We start from the raw sequence: 26321 nt of genomic DNA on the forward strand, positions 1-26321 counted from the left end.
CCCGGCTGACAGCTGTGAAAGCTTGAAAGGAGTTTTATGAACCACACACACATTTTCTGTGCATCAGGCTTTACTAGCAGACACCATTCATCTTTAAATAAATGCGCCGTTCATTTTTTGCTTAATTGGGCAAGCAAACTCTGCATGAAAGGTTAATGGATTTAGTGACTAAAGCTTTGAGTTGGTAACAGGAAGATTGAGAGATTCTTGGGTGAGATTAGTTTTATTTGGACTAAAAAAAGAGACTCATTCTTCCATCATACTGTTGTTGCTATAGCGTTTCCTTCCCTCTTTGTCCTTCTAAATGAAAAGACATCAAAGCCCTTCAAGAGACATTTGCAATGCTGATTTGTTAAAAATAATTTAAGAGCTACATTGCTTTCATCCATGTTTACTCGTTTGCATTCTTTTCCCGGGTCTTTTTTGTTGGTATGCTAGATTTCTTGGCATCTTCTCCTAAAAAACATCGATCCGTAGCACCACTGCAGTTGGAGTGCAGAGCCAAAATATCTTCTTAATACATTAAGAAGGATTCCCTTTCTCTCATTAAGGTAACCATTCCTCACTTTACTTTTCAGATGTAAGTTAGTGCCAAAAGTCAGGTATAATCAGATTGATTATGTGTATGGAATTAAATTATTATGCCAGTGTAATTGCATTCTATAATTTGTTTTTGAAAGGAGCTATATAAACAAGATGGTACTTTAAAAGGACACAGCTTTTAAAGCTGCTCTGGGCCGCCGTGCTGTGGTTTCTGGTGTTCATGTTTTGAGGCGAGCAGATTGTAGAGGTTGAGGTGTTAGAGGTGAGTGATAAGACTTTTAATTTAATCTGACTGCCACTGAACCCGAGCTCTTGATCCCTCCTGCGGTGGGGCGCCCCTGTTATTAAGCTCAAGTGCTTCAGTGCAGGGATAAAGGGGATGGAAGGCACCAGTGCAGCAGGTCAGACTTTTCCCCCCTACAGCACAGTGTGGAGAGGGTAGATTCAATCTCTTATTTCCCCCGATTCTGTTTGTCCAAGCTGGAGCGATGCAACAAACTTGACAAGGAGTAATTGAATTGAAATAGCAGCCAGCTGATGTCCACTCTGGAGAATCGGGAGGGGAATGAGAGTATAACAACATTCAGGTGGGAAATTATAATTTTGCTCTCGTTACTATATGCCTGAGCTTAAATACAGCCTCTATCTTCATCACCAGAGAGGTTTCTTTCAGAAAATGTCTTGACCTTCAGCCGAAGGCAAGGAAGACTTTTCTAGATTAAAGTGTCTGAATTTCAAATTGTATAAAGACAGCATATTATGACTGTTATATCATCAGACGTTCAGGCTTCAGAGGTTCAAGTCACGACAGAAGTAGGAGGAATGCAAGATTTAGGCGGATATGGAGGACAGTGTGCTGTAAAGGTCATGGGAGGTTTTGGTGGAGATCTCATATAAAGTACACTCAATAAAATCTTACATAAATCTTAAATCCTGATTTAAAGTAGATGTATTTTAATCTGGCTTTTAGACAGATTTTGATCTTCTTCCCTAATCTCCTGAAATGCTTTGTCCATAATATTCATAATCAACTAGTATGTAAGCCTTAAACTGGCTAAACGGGCCAAATATTTATTGGTATTTCATTCACTGGTATTGATGTTAGTTTTCTAAGGTGCTATGAAAATGAGTTACACTAGTTTGTTTGGAAGAGCAGATTTTTGCATGTCTATATATAGACGAGAACACCTCTACAACCCACATGTCCCATCCGATCTCCTTAACTGGAACATCTAATTCCCAGTAGCTTGTGGAGAAGTCAGCAGCACACATTTCTAAGTAACATGTTGTAGCCTAAACACATCTGTATTGGATATTAGTTTGATCGTTATTGTGCAGCACACTGTGTTAATGTTTCAGCTGAATCTTTATTAGTTTTTTTTCTTGCATATTTTATCGACACGTTTATCTGTTAGTCAGATTGTGTTTGTGCATAATTGAGACTTAGATTAAGATCAGACTACATTTTATGGTTGATACCAAAACTCTGATAATTAGGTGGTAATTAATTAATAGGTGGTAATAATTAATTTCTTTCAACTGTTACACGTCTGCATCATTCAGCTAAATAAAAAACGGGTTGACATCAACAGCACACTGAGAGAATAAATTCAAAGCTTGTAATGTAAAAAAGATAATCCCGAACTCTTTGGGGTAAAAAGTTCATATAGTCAAACTTTTGACCCCAAAGTCTTCTCATTAATTTAAAGTGTCTAATCACTTAAATTCTAGTTTTAAATTACTAGATTTTCACACCCTGTAGACTTGAAAGGTAGCTCTGCTTTTGCTAAGTAGCATACCAAATCCAATTTAAGTCTTTGTCATTTAGCTAAGCATGATTGACTTGTCTCATTCTCTTCGGTGTAATTTCCTCTCTTTGGTCTCTGAAAAAAGTTCATGTGTTTCTAGATTGCACAAAGTTCTATCACCTCTGCAGTCCTTTATAAAATAGGATCCATATCTGTAGTTCTTTGAAGTTTTCAACTCTCTTTGTGCTACTTGAACCTGCTGCTTTTGTTCCTCTCTCCAGGATTTCATGACCAAGTCAGCATACCTTGCACCCCTGTGCGTACCCTATACAGTCCCTACCCTTCTTCAGTTTAAAGGTCCCTCTCCTACTTCTCCCATTTATCCTTTTTTTTCCTTTTATGTTTTGACCTTGTCTACTCTCAGTTGCTTTTTCCTGGTCGTGTCTTCCCACATTTTGTCTTTCTCACATAGTTTCTCTTTCATCTCGGAAATGTTAACCTCATCTGCCCCTCTCAATTCCAGGCTGTTCAGTTACACAAATTCACTCTCAGATATGATCTTTATCACTGCTGAGTCCCCGTCTCTCTCTCTGTAGGTGTGGATGTGTGGTGGTCGGATGGAGGACATTCCTTGCTCCAGGGTTGGGCACATCTACAGGAAGTATGTCCCCTACAAAGTTCCTGGTGGTGTCAGCCTTGCCAGGGTAAGTCTCAGATCTGTCTTATGCATTATGGGAAAGCTTGATGTTTTCCATTTCTGGTGCCTTGTATTTGTTCAGTGACCTCATGGTGAAATGTCTTGCCTTGTGCAGAGGTGTCGGTTAGGAATTTCTCACCTCAAAAACCCTTTCTTCTCTTTACTGTCCAAACAACAAAAGCCAATGCGCTTTGGAGCGCCACAAACATAATAACCAGTCAGTCTAGGTGGTGCTGAGCAGAGTGTAATGAATAACTACACAAAGTAAATGCAAAGGAAATCCATTAGTTTCTTTAATATGAAAGGAAACAAAATCCGAATCAGGTTTAAATAACTAAATATCAGTATCAGTCTTAATAATGCTGCATTGGTTGGGCTCTACAGATGTTGTGTGAAAATCTATAATGTGTATGACTTCAACTTTGGTCTCTAGTGTGAGTGTTAAACTCCTTCCAACCTCCAAAAGTGGATTTCTTCACGTCTCCGTCTACGCGCAATATTGATGTGTATTTGGACACAACTCGGTAAACAACAGACAGACAAAAATCGTGATCAGGGACATTAAATGTTGGGCCATCGCATAAAAACTGTTACACTGATTTGTGTTTTTGTGCATGAATGTATTAAAAGTTGCAGCTATTTCACAAACCCTGCTTTCGAACTCGGTTGACATGCATGACCTCCACCTGTTTCTTCATTTAACTCCATCATCTCAAAGTTCTTCATTTAAGTCTCTCAGTGAAATGGGGGAATGATCGTTGCCATGCACACACAAACATCAGCAGCCTGTGATTACTGCACTGATGGTGGCAGTTGGATACTTTTAACACATCGCTCAACCCTTCCTGGGAGGTTGCAGAAGCATTAGCATTAACAACTCCTATCTGTGACTGGGCGTAAAAACCCGATTACTATCCAAAATCTACCATCTACTCAATACTGAAGGCTAGCATTACATGAAAAGACCACTGAATTGCAAGCCGCTGTGAGTGTGATGCAGGCTTTTAGCAGCTTTTGTTTCCTTTACTTTGCATTTCTAAAAGTTGTCACCTACACACACAGCATACAACTTAGGGGAGCTAATTATGAGAAAATTCTTTCTTTATTCCATGGCAGCTTTAACACTGTGACTGCTATCCTAACAGTATGAGAAGTGTTAAAAATGGCTTTCTGGCCTGTAGCTGAACATTATTCATTATGCATGACTCAGCCTCATTCTGACACCTGGCTCTGTTTGGCTCAGATGAATATGTAATTAATCCCTTTGGCCTCGGTTTTTGCCTTCTTGGTCTGACCATTAGCCCCACAGTGAGGCTGTATTGAATACTGATAGCAAACAAACAGGCTGGTTTTAACAGTATAAAAGTATTGACTGTACCTGGGGCTGTTATGAATCAGGTTTTTGTTGATTTCTCTACTAGTTTACAAAGAATCAAATAATAATACAGGTTTTTATTTACTACTGACTTGCCCCATTAGACTAGATGAATTAGCGCGATCTTAGGTCAAGATAACTCTGAACACCAAAGGCTCTTTTTGTACCACACAGTGATGGCTGAAGTCACTGACCAACTGTTGTATTTAATTTTAATTTTTAATTTTGGTATTAGCTGGTATATTTTATTTTGGCCATGGCTTATTGTAAAAATGTAAATAATATAACAAAAAATCTTCATGTTCGGCATGTATGGCTCTTCATTTATATCTGTTTTCAAACACACCTGATAGAAGATCTGACGGAAAAAATGTTAGGAAGAGTGGAAGGTGTTTTTTTGTGTGTGTGTGTGTGTGTGTGTCTGTGTGTGTGTGTGTGTGTGTGTGTGTCTGTGTGTGTGTGAGAGAGATCTACAGAGCTTTTTTTGTATGTCAGCTTGGGGGGAGAAAAGATTGGCATTTTCTTGTTTTGTTTTTTAGTATATTTTTTTTCTCCACATGTCATTATCATGTAAGTCATTTTTAAAATGACTTACATGATAATGACACAAAGCGCTGTCACACACAAACAGCACTTTAAGATTTACCTCTGTTTTGTGGACCTTAGTTATCAGTTCAGCTCTAAAAGCATAAGGTTGGTTAGCACAATTTACAAAGTGCTCTTAAGCTGTTATTTTTTGTTTTGTTTTGTTTACTTTTTATTTGTGATTTTTCTTTTTTTAAACATTGGTGTGAAAAACACTGACCAGTGTTTAATAGACACTGAATAACATCCTTATATAAGTAAATACTTACTGTACATGGCTGGCAAATTTGAGAGTGCCCAAGTCTCATTACTATATATATATACATGTTCACTTCCACGGACATGACCCCCTCCAAATGACAGTAACAATCACTGAGCGTATTTTGGATCATTTGTGTTGTCCAGACTCTTCAGTAGGGACTGGGGGAAAAAAACAACAACAACTACAAAGAACTGCTTCTGTATATTTTATAATGGATTAGTTCTAAATTTATGAAGATAAATTTAGAAGTTCTAAATTTATGAGAATGTGTCAGTTGTTTTGGAAAACATAACTTCAAATATATCCTCCAACAAAACATTCAGAGAGATGGAGCTAGATGTTTATTTCTATATATCATATCAAAATAAATCAAGTCAACTCGAGCTCTAGTATGATCAGCAAAATGATGGAAAATTTCATTTAGCAGCACAAGTATAATGTTGTGTGAGGAACACAAATCAATAGATTAGTGCAGGGGTGTCAAACACAGCAAACATAATCACGTAATCAAACAGCCCATTGCATGACTTTGCAAAGTGTGAAAACTGCCAAGGAGGGCATAAATTTGCATTTTTAGCTGCGTTTTTGGCAGTTTCACAGTCGTCTTACTAACAGACATTTCTTATTTAAGATCATATTTGGACTTTATGTACCCCACCATGTAAAATGAGTTTGATAGCGCTGGATTAGAGCTTCGACTATTTCGCAAACATTCGACTTGTGCAAATCCACCCCTCTATCCCTCTGCTCACTGAAGCATAAAGTTCTCCTGCAACATGCAGGAAGACAGCAGACGGCTAACAATTCATAACCCCAAAATGTTAAATGTCACAATGTGACACCATAATATAAAATAACCAATCAAAACAGCAGGAGGTGGAAAAAGTTTAAGATTTTGTGTGGTAAAATTGCTGGGGGGGCGGGGTTGTCAATCTGATGATGTGCTCTGGCTTTGTGGGTAAATAGGGCATAAACTTAAACCACTATTGATTTCCCTTAGGTGGCTAAAATCCATTTTGTTGCTGACTATGTCGTCAACAGTCCATGACTTTAGTTCCGGTGCCGGTCAATGCTCCCGTCTGCTTGGCAGCTTGACACCACCTGCTGTTGATGACACACTGTTTGTGGCTCTCACTTCAAAGCAACTGAACCAACCCCAACTGAGTAAAAAGAGTTTTCCCTCCATCCACCCTTTTCCCCCCCGCCACTTTTATCAAACTTAGGGTTGCAGGGAGGCCAGAGTCTGTCCCAGCTCCCATAGTGTGCGAGGCGGATACACCCTGGAGCAGTCACCAGTCCATCAGAGTGCCTTAACTGTTTCAGTTTTAATAGTAGAGATCTGCTGCACAAAATCCAGAATGTATATCTAGACATGCAGAACTAACGGACTGAAGAATTCCCTTAACAGGACTCAATAAAGACTTTGGTTTGTGTAAGGATTTAGTCATGGCTCACTAAGAGACACTTCTCCCGTGCTCTAAAAATCTTTTGCCTCAGGAAAGAATTAAACCTTCAAGACTTTTTTTTTTTTTCCATTTATGTTGATTTTTTTTTAAGTATCGTGGTGAGAGAAGCATTTCAGCAGGTACAGATAAAGAGAACAAAGGATCTCCAGACATATTTATAGAGTTTTGTGTGCACGTATGTGTGTGCACATCAGGGAATCTCAGCCACCGCTAAGTCCAGTCGGCACACAGGAAGATAGAACCACTGAACTGCACTTCACCTAGGGAGCACAGAGCTTGAGTTTTGCTGCAGGCGATGAGCTTTGCTACAGGGATTTTATGTGTGCCTGTGTGTGTGTGGCTGGAAGCTTTTCTTCACTACATCTGTACCTCCGAGGGTTGGAGGATTTGTATTTATTCCTTCCTGGGAGGATTGCTGAACTTGTATTCTCATTCCTTTCACCATCCCTGCCTCCAAGGCTGCTACCATCTATACTCCCAGGCATGCGTGCGCACCCCAGAGGCTGACGCCTCAAAGGCTTCAGATGGATGGATTTCGCATTGCTCAGGCTTTTATGTTTGCAACTCAAAGCAGGCTTAAAGAACCCGTGTCAGATGTTGTCTGTGCTGCCATTACTGTCGCTCATTTTGCATCGGATTTCTCTCCTCCTCACCTGTTTTATGCCTCTTAGTCATGAATATTAATGCTCTTATAATGAGACAAAAAGGGTGGGGCTTTTTCTGTGAGCTTATGTCACTACATGTATAATTTAGTGGCCTAAATGTACAATAAATAATGCATTCTTTGTAGCTGATGTCTTACATTTGGGTGTTCTTGTTCATTTTAAGTTAGATCTTATAACAATCTCTGTTGAGCGACGGTTCACAGTGGACATTGATGGAGTCCTTTACTCCTCTCTCAGATTCTCAAGACTTCTATTGTCCTGTGCACTTACTCCACCTACACAGAGAAGGGAAACTCTTTTGAGGATCCGAGTGTTCAATGTTGTACCAAGAAGTCCTGGAAGTCTTCTCGGGTGATTCGAGCTCTACTCGCATCTTGACATGTGTAGATTCTACAGTGTCTCTCAAATGATTCACATAATGACCAACATCTTAAGATATGGTAGGTCAGGAAATCTCAGTGCCTTGCAACCAGCACCATATGACAAATTTGACATGAAATTGACGACACCGCTACTGTCGTTAGCTGCTGTTTTCAACGGGTCGTGCACATCTTGATTTTTATAACCTGGCAGGTTGTGCCAACGGTGCGTTTGCCGAGTGCACAATCGTGCCGTGCACAATCGTGCCATGCACCTATCGTTCAGGCGAATAACGTAATGGATGTGGTTGTGCAATGATATTACCAGCACCACATGAAGCAACCAACACAACTCCGCTAGCAGTTAAATATCTGGAACTCTTATAAAAACTAAAGAAGCATCTTGTTTGCCCAAACAACCTACATGGATATATTCTGTTTATTTGTTTTGTTTATGTAGCTTGCAGTAAGTCCATATTCTATTTTTTTTCCTCCTTGGTTTTCTATCAGTATCTGATGGTTTAAAAAAAAAAATTGTTTTTCCTCATGATTTTAGCAATTATTTTTTCAAGATGTGATCTTGTAAAAAGACATTAAATCAGACCTTTACGTGTTTCACTTTTTCAGAAGGGCTTCTTGTTTCGTAATCCTTATTTTTTATTCTCCAGGACTTCCTTGCACTAAGAGTAGCTCTTAGTGATGAAATACCAAGAAAAGTCTTAAAATTACCACGTTTTCTAAGAATTTCACCTTAAGGTTGGGGTTATCGAAATGGTTATTCCCAAGGCATATTAGCCCTTAAATCTGGTTGGAGTGGTGACTTTGACCTTTGGGTTTCTTTAGGGGAGGAGAAAAGGTGGAGCCACTGGAGTGCATCAAAAGAAGATGCCCCCCCTCTGAGTAAAGAGGAAGAATGAATGCAGTTGGCATTTGGGTTTTTCTTTCCTGATAATTCATCTTTTCAATCTTTAGTGAATAATGTCATCAGTATATAAATATAAAATAAAAACAAGTTGAATTGACAAAGCAGTAATACTTAAGTGTGGATTCACAACATCAACTCACATTATGCATATTGCTCCTTTTCTTCTGTTAAAGCCAAGCCAGTCTCACAGCTGATTTCAGATTTTCTTATTTCATAAAGCTACAAAGAATGTTTCAGATCCATGTGTAATGTCATTAGAGACCTAATTAGGCGTAACAGCTTCCCAACACCAAGTATATAGAAAAAAAGAAAAGAAACAGTTTTTCATCCTTTATAAAGGCACCTTGTAAATTAGCACATAATTCAGTTCAGTGTTATATCTGCTTTCGTGACTAGAGACAAGGTACTTTTTTCATCTCTCGCCTCCCGGGGCACGATGACAGGTCCTGTATGATGACTGGCCTCCTTTCTACTGAGCGGCTTTGATCATTTTGTCATGTCAAATCAATCAAAACTTCAAGGGTGGCAGGATGTACAAATGATGGCTTTGTTTGTTGCAGTGAAGACACGATGCCCAGAAAGGCAGGAATTTAGCTAACAGGCCAGCTAACTGTAAGACTTTAAAGCAGATTTTATTTATTTATATATTTATTACAAATATTTTCAGACAGCAAAAGCAGAAAAAAAAAGGCATAGGGGAGAATATTAAATGTGCTGCACAGCGTGACAAAACTAACACAGAATCTCAGATAGCTGTTCTGCAGATTACGAGTCTGGAATTAACCTAAAGGGAATTTCACCACTTTGATGATCAAACTGGTGGTTGGTTAGGGAATAGACGCAAGTACAATTGGTCCAGTTTCTCATTAGATGACTTTGAAAAACTGAAACTTCACAAATATTTAAATTTCTAACATATTTCATGACTTTTTATCAATGCATTTATCATAAAGAAAATTCATTAGATTTCTTCACCTATTTGCAGCTTTTGTGAAATCTTTCATGGCTCTTTTATGGAACAAAATATATTATTGATTTACATATGGTAAGATGGTAAATATATTAGAGGGTTACCTGCACAAACAAAGCCTGGAATATCCATTAGTAACCAACTAGTAGCCACAAAGGAATGTAATGTGCATGTGGACACTTGTTGCAGCCAATAGCCCAAATTGTAATACACTGAAACAGCCACGTTATTAAGAAAAAAGAGGAAATATTGGCTATAAAGGCTTTAAAGACAAAAACAACTTTCTCTACCTGAAAGTTGTTGTAAAGTTAACTTGGGCGTCTTTGAAGTAAAACTCTTAGTCTCCCACAACATTTTGATGAGATGTGATGCAGGAAAATGCTCCATTTTGTTGATGTTGGACCTCCGCCTTTGATACTGTGAACCATCATGTTCTGCTAGATAGGCTAAGACACTGGCTGGGTATATCAGGGTCTGCTTTGGAGTGGTTTGAATCTTATTTGCATGAACGATCCTTTTCTGTGGCTACCTCTGAGTACAGTTTCTCTTCTACTTTTCTTGCCTATGGTGTGCCACAAGGTTCCGTTTTGGGGCCTTTATTGTTTTTGTTGTATTTACTTCCTCTTCAGCACTTATTGAGCACTTTTAAGGACATTTCTTATCACTGCTATGCACTTTTGAATTATAAATTGTCCTTCATGCATTTGTTTCATCTCGTCTGGATTATTGTAATTCTTTGTTTGCTTGTTTATATAAAGCCTCTTTGGAGCATCTGTAAGTTGTTCAGAACGCTGCTGCAAAGCTTCTGACCAAGTCCTCCAAGTACTCCCATGTCACACCCCTGCTGATTCAGCTGCACTGGCTCCCTAATAAATTCAGAATCCACTTCAAGGTTTTGACCTTGACATTCGAGGCTCTGCGTGGACAAGCACCAACATATATCAGGGAACCTTTACATCCATACATTCCCAGCAGGTCCCTGAGGTCATGTGATTAGGGCTTGCTGGTTGTCCAACACACGAGGCTGAAAACTAAAGGCAACAGAGCTTTTGTAACTGTGGCCCCTAGACTGTGGAACTCTCTCCCTTTGAGCCTGAGATATGTGGATTCGGTGGTCTCTTTTAAAAACAGCTAAAAACGTATCTTTTTAAACTTGCCTTTGGTTGATTTTTGTTTTTATGTTTTAGCTTCTGTGAAGCACTTTGTTTTGGGTTTTTTTTTCTTGAAAGGTGCTATATATGTTTTTATTATTATTTTTTTTTTTACTTTTAACTGCATTTCCTGCATTACTTGATTGTCAACCAAAGAGGCTGCTGTCTGATGAGCCAATTCAGGCACTACATACACAAATCACTGCTGTCAGTCAGTTTGTGACAGCTTAGCAAATTGGGGTATTTGTTGGTCCAGTTCGTGCAGAACTTGATCATGTAGTTGTGTAAGAAGCAGAATTTGAAAGAAGAATTTACTGCATATACAAAGAACTAACCTGATGGTAGCAAAGTTATTCTGTGAGCCTCGGCTTTTGCCAATAAATGAACCAACAACATTTTTATAAATATAGTCATTTATTTGATTGGTGTGAAAACTTGATGTCTGTTGTTCTGACAGTTAACAGTGTGAAATGTGGTCTGTAACTGTAGAGTTAACTGAGAAACCATTCTGATCTCAGAACCTGAAGCGAGTAGCAGAAGTGTGGATGGACGAGTACGCCGAGTACATCTACCAGCGCAGGCCTGAGTACCGCCACCTGTCGGCAGGAGACATGACTGTGCAGAAGGAGCTGAGGAACCGGCTCAACTGCAAGAACTTCAAGTGGTTCATGAGTGAGGTGGCCTGGGATCTGCCCAAGCACTACCCACCTGTGGAGCCTCCTGCTGCTGCATGGGGAGAGGTACAGTTGCTCTTATCCTCTAATTAAAGGCAGCCTAATTGAAAGATGGAACTAGAGCTACCAAGAAATGTGTGTTAGAAAGTCATGACAGTGAGTACTTTGAATATGTAATGTGAAGCTATTTTTTTCTCAGCTTCATGTAGTTTAGTTTTAAAATGCCACTTTGTGTGCCAGAGGTTCAGTCTAAAGATAGTTGGTCTTGTTACTGGTGTCTTAAGCAAATTCTTCCTTTTCTCCTTTGGTATGGCAGGCCAAAAGATAAGAGTAATTACCAGCGGTTTCCTCTAAAATAACTCAAGAAGCTGTCAGAAATTCTCTCCATTTGGCTCTAATATTCCTATCTGTCTGTCATACCAGACTGCTGTCTGGAGCTGTGGACCGGTTACACTCAGTGCATGAATTTAATTAGAGCTTAATTGCAGTGTTCTTGCCTCCTGAAATAACCCAAACTAATGGTGTAATACTACTTGAAGCTGCCTGATGATTTTTTTTTTTGCATTATATTCTTTGTGATTTTGGTAGTTAAGAAAACCTCTGATCTCTGTTGAAGATGTACAACTCTTATTGCCTGAATAACGTCTTTCTGCCGTCTTTCATGCTTATGTGACTCTGCTCTTATGTGTGTTTTTTGGTGAAGATCCGTAACGTGGGTAGCAGCATGTGTATGGAGAGTAAACATTTTGTGTCGGGGAGTCCTATCCGCCTGGAGAGTTGTGTGAAGGGACAAGGCGATGTGAGCTGGAGACATGGACAGGTACGAAAAAGTCACTGAAGTCAGTTATTAATCAGTGTAGCTTGAATGGAGCCTGATTAAGGTCATGTTATTAGTTCACCTTTAACGTCTAATTATTACTCATTTAACCCAAGTTCTTCTGTATACAGGGAGAGTGGTGAGAAAGAAGTCAACCTGTGTGCTCACAGTGAGCACGCCTAACACGGTCCCATTGATACAATCACTGTAGGCGGCAATAAAGAAAACCTGCAAATCCAGAGAATTAATGCGCTGACATTGTCCAGATCATAACAAAATGTGCATCTTCATTAAATTAAAATCTCAAAATAGAATCCAGACATATCCTGAGGGGAAGCGTAAGCTGCAGCGTAACTGTATTAGGCAAACTCGGCACAGCATCATCGCTGCCTGTGCTGCTCGCGTTGGTAACCTGGAGTGTGTCTGCCATGTTGTCAGATCTTTCTACTGACCAAGCTGAACTTGCAGTACAAAGCTCAAAAAATGTGGCCTTTGCGTACAGATTTATAGGCGTCAACATGGTTTGACTTTTTAAAGACAAGCCCAAGTGGCCGGTGGAGAAACTGCAGGTTTTGCCAATCCGTGAGTCCCAGAGGATGTTATGATTCCAAGGATTTTGCAACAGAAACGGCCTTTTTGTTTTTTGTTGTTTTTCTTTATATTTTTCAAATTTCCCACGTGTGGGACTAATAAAGGTTATCTTATCTTATCTTTTTCTATTTCCATGGGAGTTTTGGTTCATCCATCATAATGTTTTTTTTTCTTTCGTGTTTTTGTTCAGGTTTTTTTGTTTTGTTTTGTTTTCATCAAAGACTTGCGTTCTACTTTATTTTACTTTTTTTCTTGTGGACCTGCCCTTAAATATTTGAAACCCTTGCACACACAGTTCCCTTTTTATTTTTAAAGCCTGTTTTTGAAACTTTTAACTGCCTCCTTTTTCATACATTAATTCAACATTAGGCATGCAGAAACCATACTTTGATCTTCTTTTGATACCCGGGCCAAAAGTCGTTATTTTAGAAGTTTTTAATAGTTTAATTTTCCCCATATAATTTTAATAGTTGATGTAATTGCACCCTTGATTTCATCAGGATCCTGGCATGCTTTATTAAAAGAAGTTGCTCTTTAATTTTGTCAGTGATGTGTTTCACTCTCCGCCCCGTACTTACTCAGAAGATTCATTATACTGTGGTCAGATTTCCCAGCATTCCCTGCATTGGGAGTTTTCTGTTAGCTTCGATAGTGTGGGCCAGTCCTTACATTGCTGAAGGTGGCAGGTGTACAGGTAGGAGTGATTTATTATAACGGCTATTTTCTTGCTGTGTCATCAGGCTGTCCAGGATGTAATAAGCATTATAGCGATCACCTATACTCCACAATGTAGATTTAAAAAGAAATCTAAAGGAAAGCGTAGTCTGGTGGTCCACAAATGTGCCTTTCAACTACAAAGTTGAGCGATTTTAGGTTTTTCCTAAGGGCACATTTATGAAATCGCTTAAGTAATTGGATTTTGTCAGCTAACGAGACATAAATGTCAAAAAAAATAGTGCCCGCATAGATGGAAAAGCTTCTTCATTATCTCTGCATTGTTCTAAAAGGACTCTGCACTCACACGTCACAGCGTAGATCTTAAAGCACAGCTCATAATACAAACTTAATGGATTGAATGTCCCCTTTTGTTTCCACAGCCAAAATACTGCGCCTCAGAGCTCTGACAGTTTAATTGCTTTAATCTGAAGATGCATTGTAGTTTAATTTGTGTCACAGTCTCAATCTGTATTCAGAGCCAGCACGAAATGCATTCGCTGCAGCTCACAGGTGGCCTCTCTGGCAGCTGTCCTTGTCGGGGCTTTTCGATCCTGTACAGGAGTGGAGCAAATCATTCAGACAGTGTTTGGGAGCCAGAGGGGCGACAGTCACCTGGACACAGATGGAGATTAAAAGTTTCATTTTGTATGTTTGGTTTTAAGTAAGAGCGAATTAGACTTTTTTTTTTTTTTTTTTTTGGTCTGGATATGTCTGGAATCCAGAAATACTTCTACATTTACCAAATCAAAATGAGTCATTTGCTGGTTTTAATGAAACTAAATGCAAAAATCTAATATGAGTTGTTAGCTGAGACGTTTCAATTCATTGTACATATCAAGATTTATCATAATCGTTGATTTCACGGCTAAGGCAGCTTTGATATCAGCAGATTATGATATCAATCATTCTGATGAACTCATCGACATGTAGACAAATGGATAAGGATCATAAGAAGCTGCGTTAATCCATCACTGTCACAGAAAACAAACTAAGGGTCAAGAAAAAGAACAATTGATACAGCACACGTTGGTCTTTGTTTTTTAGGTTTAGAACCATGAATAAAAACTGTATGTAATTATGGATATACTCTGTATTCATAGATATAAGATAAATACAAAATTATTGAATCAAAAATAAAGCAGTTTTTACCAGAAGTCCCAACCGATTCTTATTCTTCACCGTCAGGTTGCCAAACCAGGCAGCGATACAAAAGAACATCACAGATTCAATAAAACTTCTATAAAACAAAGACAACATCTCAGATGAGACATTAAAAGATCTCGTTTTCCTTAAAAAGAAAAGTCTTTGTTGAACTTTTTTAGTAGTGGCATCAGTATGAGATTGAAAACACAGTTTATGGTCAAGTACCACACCTAGATATTTATAACTCTCAACTATCCCAGCTTTAATGATAATATGTGATGAGCTATCAGAGGACTTCCTAAAATCAATAATCATAGTTTTTTCCCCTCCTTTAGTTTAGTTTTAGACACATTAAGTGAAAAGAAGGACTCATCACACCAATTTACAAAATCATCTACAACCTGTCCATGGCCTGACTCGTCCCCCACTAGAAGACTGACGATCACTGTGTCGTCAGCAAACTTCAGGATGTATCTGTTCGTGAAATTACTGCGACACTCATTTGTGTACAGAATGAACAGAAATGAGTGTCGGCTATCAAATAAAACACAGTAAAATTCAGCAGTATTTTAAAAATTATTACTAATTTTCCCAATGACCTAAAGGCTACTCTAATAATAAAGTAGTAAAGTGTTGTTCTCATTTCAAGTAAAATAAGGCTTCTCCTTAAAAATAATAAGAGCTTGTCTTCAAATAGTGTTTAATTTAAAATAATGAACAGGTTTAGTTGGGGTTTCCCCTTTTCTTCATTGTTCTGAACTAAATTTTCTTTAAGCCTCCTTTCCCCGCCACCTGTTTCTCCTCTTCAGACTTCTGCAGCTCGTCCTCTGTTTCCTGTTTTCACGTGTGCTCTGAATAAAAGATTTGATTGACTGCTTAGAGAGTTACAAAGCCCGCAGTTGGGTCTGTGTTTCCTTTGTACATATACGTGACTATAGTAAAGACAAAGGAAAAGGCTGCACACATTAAAATAACCTTTGCAGAGAAAGATGGAAACAGTCTGTCAAAATCTAGTAATATGTCTGCGTCTGTGAAGAATGACGGGGAATCATAATAACAAAAGGTACACTATTGCTCATCTGTCAAAAACATGATACCTTGCTTAAGCACCTTCTATGACACCAGCAGTCCAGAGAGGAGGGTTTTGTAGCGATTTGATTATATTGTGGTCATAGACTGAACCTGACTCTTCTTTTACAAAACTGTGGTCTTCTTTCAGACCACATGCACTAAAATGCACCCAGTGTAGTGTATTATATTAGGACATTTTTCTGCATGCAGACATGTTTATGGGCTGGTTGACATGAGGACAAAGGATAAACATTTTCAGTAAACGGTTAAAAAAATATCTGCTGTGTACATAACTCTTTCATTTGGTTAGTAAATATATATATATATATATATATATATATATATATACACAAAATGCAGTGCGAGTTGAAAAAATCTGCCTATTTAAAAGCTGCTCCCTTTTCACAAACGGGCACCACAGCAGGTAACTCCACGTGTTGGATTTGGCAGAGTCTTACACCAGATGCGTTTCCTGACATTTGTGTCTCCGGCTGGAATTGAACCAGCTACCTTTCGGTCATCAGTCAGATGTGTTACCCTCACTGGATATGGGGGAAAAATGGTGACTAAAGTGTAGTGAACTCTCCTGTCAGTGCTGCACTGCTTCCAGTACGGCTGCTATTTTTAGATTCCTCCCTGAAAGTCTGATTCACACTGAATGGACACAGACTGGCATTTGTATCGCACTTTTCTTCTCTTACTGACCATTCAGAGCACTTTGCACTGCAAGCCAATTTCACCCATAGCACTTCACACCTACAGCCAATCAGAGAATCACAAATTAACCTAACGTGCATGTTGTTGGGTTTTGGGAGGAAGCCAGAGTAACCAGGAGAGAGGAGAACACAGGTTTCATACAGAAAACTCCAGAAACCGAGGTGTTCAAGTCTCCTCCTGTATAAAACAGGTCAGAAGTTCCCATCAATAATCAAAGGCCACAACTATGATAAACTTTTAGATTTTTATAAAATTCAATTCTGAACTCTACAGAAGCAAAACAGCACAAAGGAGCAAAAGCAGCTTAATAGGAAAGTGAAAGTTTCTTACAGTAGGTTATAAAAACGATTTCTCCCACATTGATATTTTAACCCTGTATCGCTCTTTTCAAAAGTTCTGACCTACAAAACAAACGATTCATTTCAAGTCCCCTGCAAGTCCCTTCACCCTGTGCTGAGAATTTTTCATGTCGCGTAAAGATCATCGCACTTCAAAAAAGGAAAAAATCATTACGTTATATCTCCTGCAGGTGTTTACGTTTGGCTGGAGAGAGGACATTCGGGTGGGCGACCCCATGCACACGAAAAAAGTTTGCTTCGATGCCATTTCCCACAACAGCCCCGTCACCCTGTACGACTGCCACGGCATGAAAGGCAACCAGCTGTGGCGCTACAGAAAGGTATGACAGAGATGAAGCGGAGATCAGAGTCGGAGCCTTCGGCGTGGTTATGTGTAATGTTTGTGTGGTGAGCTCTTTCTCTGAGCCTTTTTGTTTTCCTCTTACAGTACAAAACAGCAAAATTGCAAATGTAATTGCTTCAGAATGAATGACTTCAAGAATGCTTAATCAGTTCCCAAAGCTTTGCACTTTTTAACCGAATCTACGGGGCTCATTATGTTGTTGTGCTTTTATGCTCGGCTATTACAAAGGGCCACGTTTCTATTTTTGTAACCATTGTGGGATTTAATGTAGCCACAAAGAAACATGCTGGCAGCAGTAAACAACACAAGTTGAAAGCGTTACTTGCAAACACTGGTTTAAAGTGGACCTGTTATACCCATTCCCAGCTCTGTATATTCATTATTTGATTCTATTAGAATATCTTTGCATGAGTCACTGTTTAACATGAGCTGAGTTTTAGTGCAGTCTTTATCCTCCACCACAAACAAGCCATTATAGCTCCTGTCCTCCACCCTTAACCCAAGATTATTCTCATTGGCCGTCCCTCACAAACAGAAGGTTTGAACAGTCGAGATATCCCCTCTCGCTGACATAAAACAGACGAGACATGAAAATGTTGAGCATTTAGAGCAATAGCTGTCAGGGAGTCATTGTTTCAAACACTGTCCATGTTTCAAATGAGCTTCCAAAGAGTTTCTCTTTGACGCAGCCCGTCATCTCCCTTGTTTCTCCCTCCAGGATAAGAGTCTGTATCACCCCGTCAGCAACAGCTGTATCGACAGCAGCCTGAACGAGCGGCGTGTCTTCATGAACACGTGTGACCCGTCCTCGCCCACTCAGCAGTGGCTATTTGAGAAAACCAACGCCACCGTGCTGGAGCACTTCAATCAGGGCGCCAAGTGAAGTCCTGCAGCATCCACGAGGAAGGACTCACGCAGAAGTGGAGCTGCTGCTGCTGCTATTGCGAACTGGGGTATTTCCCATTTACCTCGCAATGAGGTGACAGCTGTTTCTCTTTGGGGTGCTGGGAGTGAGGCAGGACGGCACGCAGAGGGGGTTAGTTAAACGCATTAGTGTGAGGGAAGATTGGGTTTGAGTTTGATTGATGGGATTTGTGTAAAAGTTACTCTGTGAGAGATGGGTGTGTTCTGTCGGGGTGCTGCTGTGGCAGTAGGTCTGTCTCACTTCCTGATTTTTATTTAATTTTTTTATCGTCTGCCATTCCTCTTTATTTCTTTTGCCCGTTTCAAATCTCCCTCTCTTCCCCTGTACTGTTTCCTCTCTGGGGGTTTGTTGTTTGCAGTTCTCTCTCCCTCTCTTTCTGTCCATCTACCTTTTATCCTCCAATCTCTCCTCCCTCGTTTCTCTCCCGGTCTGCCACTGCCTGCATGTCCGTCTCTATCTGCCTGCATGACTGCACCTTTGCCCACCTTTTTCATTCTCCCTCTCAAATATCCTTATGTCTCTCCAGCTCTGACAACCTCCCTGGGGGTAGATGAAGGGGGGGAGGGGCTCTTGCTGAGCCAAAGTCGTACTGACACCTGGGTGAAGCCAGGCAGAACCACTCTGAAAATCACCTGGTGAAGTGATTCTCCTTTACAACCTTCTGTTCCCTCCCTCATCCTTCCCCTCATGTAACTCCTGGTCTGCGGGCAGAGCTGCATTGAATGTAGTGGGTGAAAGTTGACAAAGACGGTCCAAGGAGATAAGACCTTTTGCACGTGCCTCACTTATTTGTTCCTTATTCTCTGCTTTCCTGTCTGTATTTATTGATTAGTCCTTCACAGATTTGTCACTGTGCCACGTTCTTCTTATATTCCTCAGAGGCGAGCGCTATCCAATGCCAGGGTATGTGCAGGCTGACTCCTGCTGGGTAATGGTGCAGTCAGACTAGATTTTGCTTTCTTCATAGAGGTCCTGCATCTCTTAAAATAGCCAATAAGAATGCAGGCTGTCTGAGGCCTACGCAGAGATAAAAGCGACAATGGCAAACAGAAGATCCAAGGTAAGGTCATCGCACTGCAACAAGGCTCCAACAAGTGCTTCCTGTGAAATCTCACCCTGGAGTGGGTCCATTTATTTGAGAATGCTTTGAGAAAAGCTCCTCAAAGCAGTGACCACTAAATCAGGAGGTATTTGTTCAGAATTTAGTTTTAAGGTTGCGTGGTTACTGCGGTTTGTTAGCTAAATAGCCGTGCTACTTCGCATCACCCATACTACGACGACTCCTCATTATTCATACTACATCTCATAGGATTTGCAGTATACAAGCAAGTGTGCTTTTTTGGCACTACGCACACAGCAAGATGTTTAAAGTTTGGGGCTCATTTGCCTGCTACATTCAACAGTGTGTACTTTGTTGGGGCTGTACCAAAAGCAAATGGAGAAAACAATATGCAATTATTATAATAATAATAATTATAATATGCACTGTAAGTTTTCCCAAGCCAAACTTCTGTCTGACTGCACCACGAGAGCTTCTTTGTCATTATTGTGGTGACAGTGGGAGTGGGAGTAGCTGTCACACCTCTTTGAGTTTCTCCTTTGCTTTCTGTGCGCTATTTGCCGCTTTCCACTCAGTCACTAAAGCAACCCGGTCACAGACGGCCAAGCAAGGGGTCTCGTCAAGGTGCGGAGCAGCAGGCAGCACCACAAATAGACCCCTGCGCGCCCGGATGGCTGGCCGTGTGACTGACAGGCCAGCTGATTCTCAGCAGGGCTGCCTGATTGGCCGGCCGCCATGCTGACACATCACTTTAGAGTACAGTGTGAGCGGGAGTAGAGACCAAAAGGGGAAATTATCCAGGATAGCCTCGCCAAGGTAGCGCTGGGATTGAGACTAACGTGTGTGTGTGTGTGAGTGTGAGAGGGGGGTTTAAAATGCATTAAGCACTTATGGAATGATAAACTTGAATGAAATCTTAGTGCCTTGTTAGAAGAGGACTAGATGTTGCTGTGTGTATTTGCAGAAAATGTGTGTGGCCTGAAATGTCCAGATGAAAATAGGGAACAATTCCTCAATTCAGGAAGTGACTTTGCTTGGATTTTTTTTTTATGCTGTAAAAGACTCCTCAAGTCTTTGAACTGATCATGAATTGACTTCTGGTGCAGGACCTTGAACGCACCACTGGCTTTGTGAACACACGTGTAACTGCTGGCTGTGAATAGAGCTAAAAAGACTGTTTTTTGTTGTTTTCCCAGCATATTTGCTCCTGCTGTCAAAAGTAAACCACAACCCTAAGAAGACCTTTTGTTGTATTGAAATCATGATATGATGCTGTGTTGTTTTCCCACTTGTTCAATCCAGAATATTATAATGAGAGAGGAAATTGCTGTCTTTGTTTACCAGTGTCGCCATCCGCCTTTATAAATCCTTTTCTTCATTCTGTTTTTAATCAAATGTGCTTTCATCCTTTCTTTGATCCTGTGGTTTAGCTGATGGTGATTTTGCTTGAATCCCTGTTTGACACTATGTTTTGGGATGTTCTGGTCTGTCGCCTGCGCACATTCTCTAATCCCATTTTGTGAAGCAGAACAATGTTCAGTGTGTGCCATTTTAATCATCAGATCCAGGTATTGGGCTCTGGAAGATATTAACATGCAGTAGTAGACCAAAAGAAATGGTAATATTCACTATATATCACAATATTTCAGTATTTAAGTCAGATATTAGAAAATGTTGGGGAAAAATATATATTGAGCTCCTTGTTGTGTGCAGATTAAAACCTTTTCCAACACAAATGCAAAACGGATTTTATCACAATCAGTGCAAACAATGATTTGTTGTTTCCAATTCTGTCTTATCACATAAATTGTTCACACAAATGCTAACCAAGAACCCATATTTAGATAGCAGAGCTGGTAGATTTGCAATGAGATTGAGAGGTGAAGATAAATAACTATCACAAGTGTTTTCTAACCTGTTCGACTGTTAAGTTGTTAAAACCTGATCTACTTTTCAAAAAACCCTTCTTGAGTTACAGTAAATGGTTCATTTACCAGCATGTAACTGTTATTTATTAGCAGCAGGAGCGTACTAAATGTAAACCTTTTTGTTGTACACTGTACACTGTCAAATTGTTAAAAGATGACTTAGAATTATTGTTTCAGACCACCGAGTAAGATTACCAGCAGATGATCCAACAGGAACAATTTGTTATCCACTGTATATCCAGATATGATTTCTTTGAATTTCTTTTCTTTGACATCATACTAGAATTGATAATGGGCTGGGCTGTTGCTGGGATTGTTTGTTTGTTTGTTTTTTCTAAAGAATTGTCAATACGAACACTCTTTGTGGAAGTTTTATAGAAGGTGGGTACATAAGGCAACATTTTTGGTTCAAATGAGACTGTCGAAGTACTAAAAGTTACTTTATAGTTCTCTCTGAGAAAGTGTACTATTCTTTAATATTTCATCTTGTTTTTCTTCTCTCACATTTATCCTGCAGAACAGTTTATTGCATCTGTTTTTCCTTGAGTCTGCCAAGCCCAACTGTCACATAAATCTTGGATAAAAAGAAGAAGATTATCATCATTACAGACTTTTGGCTGTGTTGTATAGAATTAGTAAGAAAAGTGTTTTAGGTAGCTGATGTGTTAGCTTGTGCTTTTTCAAAGATGTTTTAGGCATGAAGAGCTGTAGCAGGGCCAGAAAATCCCTTATTCCAATAAAACATCAGGGGCAGCAGGATCAAATGCAGTAGGACGAGCTGATTTTAGAGAAAATGTAGAACTTAGCTGTCAAATAGAACGCCATGATTAGTCAACTGGAAGGCCAGTGTTTAAACAGGTATCTGACAGTTTATTGACAGTAAATCATGATATAATTTGACCTGGAACGTGCTAAAATGCTTTATAGAATAGCCAAAGTCCTATTTTTAAGTAACAAAATATAAAATACAAAATTACAGCAAAAGACTTATTTAGATGTCCTAATCTTCCCTGCAGAGTAATCTTCATGTTCCCCTTGCCTCAGCTGCGCAGAAAAGAAGCAGAGGTCATTGCTGGTATTTAGAGTTGAGTCTTTTGGGTCTCACAACCAGAATCGTCATTAACATGACTTCTTTTTTTTTTTCCCTTCAGGAAAATGTTTGGTAAAGCCCCAGTCACACAGGCCTGGATCCACCATGATTGAGATGTTGGTGCTATCACTAATAAATCTGAGGTTAAAATAACATTATCAGTATAACAAATTAAGCTATCTCACTACAGTCTAAACTCAGCTCTCTCTCCCTGTTGTTGAAAGAATAATCCCAAGCTTGGCATGTTTGCCTCGAGGGCAGGAAGACGAGGAGCACCTTTTGTGAATTTTTTTTTTGACAGTTTAGTGAGTCGTCACAAAATGATGGGAACTGCATTCTGCAGATAGGATGATAGCAATGATAATCAGCTGTTCTGCAGGAAAGGATGGGGGAGGAAACGAGATGATGCCAAAATTGCGTTCATGCTCTTCATCTTTACTGTGTTTTGTACAAAGTGCATTAAATTAAAAATTAACTTAAATGGATCTGTGTCTCTGGGGAAATTTCACAGGATGTTGCCAACTGCTTCAATTATGTTTAATTGAATAAGCTTTTAAAAGTTTGGGGTTTTTTTTTCAATCAGAGTAATATGTACCTTTCCATTGCACATGTAAAGTTTGTTTTATTACATCAAAGGATAACTTGGGTCGAAGACTTTCAGGCACTGCTTTATTTCAGCTTTTATCCACTGTGGTAAAGTATTTAAGTAAAGAAAAACTTCCTTGCAGACACTAGGGATACGAATTTAGCAAATCGATTTCACTAGCACTTAACATAGATCGGTTCTCATTGGCACCGTTTTTAGAGTCGACACCATCACTAAGAAACATATCAAAGGAAAGGAATTGAACTACTGGGAACTGTTCCCTACAAGACCCGATCCTCAATTCCTGTCCCTAGCTGGCACCCATATAATGGTATAAACCACAGTTCAAGTACACAAACACTTCAAATGTAATACTTTTCCACAGCTGCTGGGATAGAGCAATCGTAAATGTGCTGAAACGTTTTATAACGTTAAGATCCAAATGCATTTTTACGTTTTTTTTTCCCACCTTCACATGTTCAGTCGAAAGTCTGTTGGGCAGAATAATCGTAATTTACAGGAGCAAATGTTTTTAATGTCAGTGGCCAACGTGGCCCATCACACAATGTTGTGTAGGTGTGTGAGCTTTGATGTGTAGGGAAGTGTACATTTTGTATCTCAAAAATATCCAATATTTTTTTTTCTACTGACATTGCAACTGTAAAGGTGTATTTAGGTATTTAACAAACTGTACAATTAAACTGGAATTGTATGATATTTTTTTCTGAAAATTGTAAAATAAAAAGGTTTCTATATTTGGATGAACGTCTGTCTGTGCTTCTGGGACTTAATTTTTTAAAAAAAAAAATTCTCCATAGTTGAATAAAATAGTTATCATCAAATCAGTTATCACACACAAATGAAGTTATCATCAAATCAAGTCCTTTTATATAGTTTTATAATGGGGGGGGACTTATACTAGAAGCCTCTCGCCTCTAACCACCTCTTTAAGCCGGGAGTGTCACTGCGATCCTGCACCCAGGGCACTTGGGGCTTGGTCCAATCTCTTGGGTTGGGGTGACGATGTCTCCCCCCAGCATCGTCCTGACTCCCCCTTGCTGTAGCATGCATCTTTTTTACCCCCCCCCCCCCCCCCCCCCTTTCCTAACATCCAATCCATATAGCTTTCTCAGTTTTGCCCTCAGATGAGACGAAGACATTCTCAGTCTGTGTGAGGCAGTGACCAATCAGCGTCAGAGATGACAGAGCACCAGGTGGGCGAAAAGGCTGCTCATTCTAGTTGCGATCGTCTTCCCTAAATAACTTCAGCGTAAACGTCTGGTGCTCACAGCTTTCTAATTTCCTCCCCTTGTCACTTCTTGTTGTAGGTTCTGTATGGCTTTAATAGTTTCTCTGACTGATGGTGCAAAAACACACTTTCCACATGCGTTAATCCCATAATCATTTCCCACAGCAACCCGCTAACTCTGATAGCTTTCAGGTTTCAGTGATTTATCCGTGGCTGGAGTGATATTGCTTTTGCAAGTTGGCCCATTTCTCCCAGAGTCTCCTGGGATGTGTCGTAACTCAAAACTTTTCATGTTGGCTGAGAAGGACTGAGAACGTTCTGGTTTGGTAAGAACACTTATAGTGTCCGTGTTATGGGAGCTTTCATGTAATTGCACAGTCACAACACTCGAGCAGCAACATGCTGATCAAAGGACTGGTTTTAGGTTTCTGAGAGTAAAAAAAGAGAAAAAGTTTCAGTGATGATGCAATGTATTCAGGGTGTGCAAACCAGACTGATGTTATCTGCATACTAATTGTTTTCATATTCATATTTATTTCCAGTTAATTAGCAAATAATCAACATTCCCTGAGACTCGGGAGCCGTAACTGGGACAGATCAGGCTATTACATTAGCACAGTGTTCCTCTAAAGATATCCATTAAGTTTCTTTATTGGGCTCAGCACCATTATAAAAAGAAAAACACAATCCAATTGTCTCCCATAATTCACTAATACCCCCTCTCTCTGTGCTGCTTGCTCTCTGGGCCAACAGCTCCTTCAGATTACACAACAAAATGGGAAGACGTTTCAATGACAGAGTGTCACGGTTTTGATTCCACGCATCTTCAAAGAGTACAGAGGGTTTGTCACATTGAACTGCACAATTATATGGGGGTGTGGGGAATATGGTTGCCTTTGTTTTGCAATTTCTTGTCTCACGTCATTTTGTTCCATCCCACGCTGACAAGAAAAGTTTCGGATGGAGGAGGAAGGCTGTCTCACACATGAAGGCTTAAATTGCAACTACCTTTAAATACAGCAATGCAAGGGTGGCCACATCATATTGCATCTGGCATTGCTGTGAAGCAGTGCTGGGTTATCTCATTAATTCATCTAAATGCAGATGACAACATAGTCCAAATACATACTGAGTTGTAATGACAGTGATGCCATGTGGTCTTAAGGCTTAGCCAAGTATGGGTTCGCAAAATAAACTAAATGTCATATCAAATATATAATGTACTTCATTTGATGCCCTGGGAATACAAATGGACAGCCATTTAAGAAATTGCATTAAAACTTTGTAAGTAAATTTGAACCTTTGGTAATGCAAATTCTGTAATATCTGTACAAACTGCATTATGTATGTGTAGCATCCCACTTCATCCACAGCATTTTGTTCTGTATCACAGGCGTATAACCTGCAGCATCAATTACACCCAGGTTTCATAGTTCTCAAAGCATAGTTTTATGCATATGAACATGGGGCGTCCTTGCTAATGGGAAAGTTACACAGCTGTTGAAAAAGAGACACACCCACGCACATCTACACATCTGCCAATAAATCTGTTATTCCTGTAGGAAAATGGGGGGAAAAAAACATGTTGACAAATTCTTTGGTCATGCCTATCATAACACATTTTTCCCTGCAGCAAAATGTGAAGAAGGCATCATCGCCTCACATAAAATAATATAAGAGATGGGAAGAAACGAAAAAAACAAAAGCAAAACGTACACACGCCACCGCATGAACAAATATAATAAAAAGGAAGAACAAGGGACTAAATAACATTGTGTTTGTTTCCCATGGCGTCGCCCTTCTTCTCTCTCTCAGCTATCAGCCCTTTGCCCCTCAGTCTTATTATCTCGGTCTTGGGTCAGTGAAGGATAATACAACTCCAGCCTGAGAGATAATACATCTCCGGTCAGACCTCACTTCAAAGCAAACTAACAAGCTCCACAGACAGACACACTTAGCTGGTCCATGAAATTCAAAACGATACAGAGCTTGGGCTGAAGCGGCGCCCGTCATCGATTGATTCATTGTTAGTGGGAGCGTCTGTGGGGAGAAAACAGAGGTGCAAATTCACTGTCGGGAGGCAGAAGGAACTTAAATGTGGGATAGGGTTCTTGCCTGTGCTCTCCTTCTCCACAACTCAAACAAAAAGCAAATGAAAAACAATAGTGCAGACTTAACACTTCGCCACAATGTAGTTCTGCTTAACTCCAAACCACTAACATCTGTGTGTGTTCCTAAGAGTAGAGAGTAACTGATGCTAGCTGTTATGCAGGTGCTGTTTTGGATGTTGAACATCAGAGCAAAG

At 39.8% G+C, this 26321-nt stretch overlaps 1 protein-coding gene across 2 annotated transcripts in view; it reads left to right on the plus strand.

Moving 5' to 3' along the window:
• LOC309715909 (polypeptide N-acetylgalactosaminyltransferase 10-like) overlaps positions 1 to 23528 on the plus strand; it is a 119235-nt gene extending 95707 nt beyond the window's left edge. Inside the window, exons 8-12 of one of the 2 annotated variants that reach the window (XM_082549389.1) lie at positions 2888 to 2995; positions 11265 to 11486; positions 12124 to 12240; positions 17006 to 17155; positions 17897 to 23528. In XM_082549389.1, the coding sequence (XP_082405515.1) occupies positions 2888 to 2995; positions 11265 to 11486; positions 12124 to 12240; positions 17006 to 17155; positions 17897 to 18061 (762 nt within the window). In that variant the 3' untranslated portion in view covers positions 18062 to 23528. Of the gene's footprint in view, positions 1 to 2887; positions 2996 to 11264; positions 11487 to 12123; positions 12241 to 12368; positions 16044 to 17005; positions 17156 to 17896 lie in introns of those variants that run through there. The other variant, XM_082549390.1, reaches the window with a different exon arrangement.
• Positions 23529 to 26321: the final 2793 nt, after the last annotated feature.

This window comes from Aulonocara stuartgranti (genome assembly GCF_965226115.1).
Source record: "Aulonocara stuartgranti genome assembly, chromosome: 10".
Taxonomy (NCBI): Eukaryota; Metazoa; Chordata; class Actinopteri; order Cichliformes; family Cichlidae; genus Aulonocara; species Aulonocara stuartgranti.